Source organism: Quercus suber, unplaced genomic scaffold (genome assembly GCF_002906115.3).
Source record: "Quercus suber isolate HL8 unplaced genomic scaffold, Cork oak 2.0 scaffold_46, whole genome shotgun sequence".
NCBI classification, from domain to species: domain Eukaryota; kingdom Viridiplantae; phylum Streptophyta; class Magnoliopsida; order Fagales; family Fagaceae; genus Quercus; species Quercus suber.
In genome coordinates, this window is record NW_027069511.1 from 1733337 (window position 1) to 1736017 (window position 2681).

General features: G+C 40.2%; 1 protein-coding gene across 1 annotated transcript; it reads left to right on the plus strand.

The window, feature by feature from the left end:
• The first annotated feature begins 626 nt into the window (after positions 1-626).
• LOC112016900 (SPX domain-containing protein 1) lies at positions 627-2681 on the plus strand. The gene is made up of 2 exons (XM_024049359.1): positions 627-648; positions 2245-2681. The coding sequence occupies exons 1-2, from the start codon at positions 627-629 to the stop codon at positions 2679-2681; spliced, it is 459 nt and encodes a 152-aa protein (XP_023905127.1).

The window sequence follows — 2681 nt, forward strand, 5'->3', positions numbered from 1 at the left end:
GAATTGGAGGTATTAGAGTTGGAAGTTACCGAAGTCCTCCTCATCCTCATGACCACCTCTAGGACCTCGACTGCGTCCATGCCGTCCAGAACCACGACCTCCCCCACCACGGCCTGTGGCCGGTGTGCTCACCGTAGTCGCCGAGGCACGCGCGTTCTCTAATGCCACTCGACTCAACTCTCTAACAAGTTCCAGTGTACTCTTCAGGTGGTTGTACATTTGGGAGTCTGGTTCGCATTGTGACAGTAATTCCACGTTGGACTGAACCTGTGAAATAAAGGAGTCCCGTTAAAACTTTTATGGTTCCTTTTGTGTTGTGCATGACCGATTTGAAAACAAATTATGCATGTTGAGCTTATTCATATATATATGAACATTGAAATGGCACAGCAGTACATATTGCTTGTGACAAATGCATATCTAGTGGCAAGAAATGAAATGTTCTCTAAAATGAATGTCAAAATATTGATTCAATGGCTTGTGGTCACACTTTAATTTTCATAATGCATGCAGCAACACACATATATTGTCAATCCATCAAAGAAGCATGTTCAGGGTTTGTTGCCTTACAAGGATTTCCTAATATGCCGACTCACGCGTAATGAACCGTCTGGTCGTCCTTCGGTATGACTCCATGTAAGCAGCAAGGTATGTCGTGTCCCTATCCAATGTCGGTGCGTCGGCCAGATGTTCCTCTCTATGGGCCCATCGGTCAATGTGGATAGCATGCTCTTGCTGGAAATCCCTATCTAATTTACCTTGGAGGGAGATTTTGTGGAGAGCAACCGATGTATCCACAATAGTCGGTGGCGCTTGCTTCATGCCGAACTGACGAAAGACACGTTCCGGATGATGACCCTCTACTATCCAAAAATAAATCAACGGCACAATGGCCCTCCATATACATCGGCCGGCAGTGCAATATGGGGGCAATGAGTCTAGGACATCCTTGTACGGCTCCCAGACAACCTGCATAAATGGTCAACAAGAAAAAAAATCAAATACGTACTTATTTCTGTCAATCCTCAATGTGAGCAAATATGTAGAAGACCATTGAAGAACCACTTCACTAAAAATCCTAAGACATTCTTGACCTATTTCCCTCTCTTTCAGTCAGAATCTTAAGACCTTGCATGGAACTGAAAGCTTTTGTGATGCTTATTGTTGCTACCAATCTTAGTTTGGCCAAAATCTAATTGTCATTATAAATCAGTAATTGGCACATTGTGTGATTTGGGGTTCAAAAAGAGGAGGAGAAAATTAAGAAAAGGGAGAAGGGGAATGCCCAGTAAACATACATTGTTGGGGTAGGATTTGTATGCGATGTGCTTACCCCAAAAATATATAAAAATAATGTTGTTTATTATATAGAGACAACGATGTCCATTTTATAAGGAAATATTTTAAAGATCTTAGACCTGCTGTAAGTATTGGACTCATAAATATTTTGATAACAATAATATTCAATGTGGTTATTCAGTTCACCTTTAATTCTAATGGTGTTTCAATTTTGCCTGTCAAATTATATGCAGACTTATGCAATTATTTCAAGAGCATCAAGCTCAAAAATATCAGGTTTGGAAAATACATGTGAAAACATTACCTACAGTTCTGCATTCTATAGTTCTTAATATTCTTTCTAGCAACCAAAAAATAATAATCACAAGCAATAGCTACAACTAAGGGAAAAATTTTAAGGGTACAAAGCTAAATATGTGTGGAATCAAAACGACAAACATCGGTGTAAAATTATTAATGAAGCTACTCTATATTGACTGCCCACCCACCCTTGTGTTTGTGTTCGTAACTAATTCCTTGTATATCTATGGTCTAATCGACGAAAGTTACATTATTAACTATACACATGCAGTAGTTGTTAAAACCCTACCAAGTGAAAAACAAAAATATGGAGAATTATATCCTTCTGACATGAAGTGGTAAAATACCTGGTGTGCCCGTATACTCGACAGTGACGCTCGATACACAGGTAGCACACGTGTGGCATGCTCTTTCGTGCTCTTCGGCCCCTTCCATCTAGTAAACATACAATTTCAGACAATGCTCATTAGTTAATATCAAACAACAATGCTACCGCGACAATAAATGCATACCAAAAATAAAGCCATTAACTAGCTTTCATATTTTCGGTAGGGGGTCGATCCCTTAAAGTAATTGGTTTCTTAGAATATAATAATGTCTTAAAGGCTAGACTGTCTTAATGACACCTTAATTTGTTCTTAACAGGTTTGGTCAAAATAGTCAAGAAGTATGACAAAAGAACTGGTGCCCTCATTCGCTTGCCCTTCATTCAAAAGGTCTTGCAACAGCCCTTCTTCACCACTGACATGCTCTACAAGCTTGTGGAGTGTGAGGCAATGCTGGACGGAATTTTCCCTAAGTGTGAACCACCAGCTTCAACAGTGATAGCTGATGGGGATGATGATCCTTCAACTTCTGACGCTACCAATAACAACGGTCTGCTCAGAGTGCCAAAGGAACTTGCAGAGATTGAGTATATGGAGAGCTTATATATGAAGAGCACTATATCAGCACTACGGGTTTTGAAGGAAATTCAGAGCGGAAGCTCAACTGTTGGCCATTTGTCATTGCCACCACTGCAATTTAGTGCAGTTGAGGAAACATGGAATAAAGTTCCAGATCTGGAACAAGTTGCCAAGTAG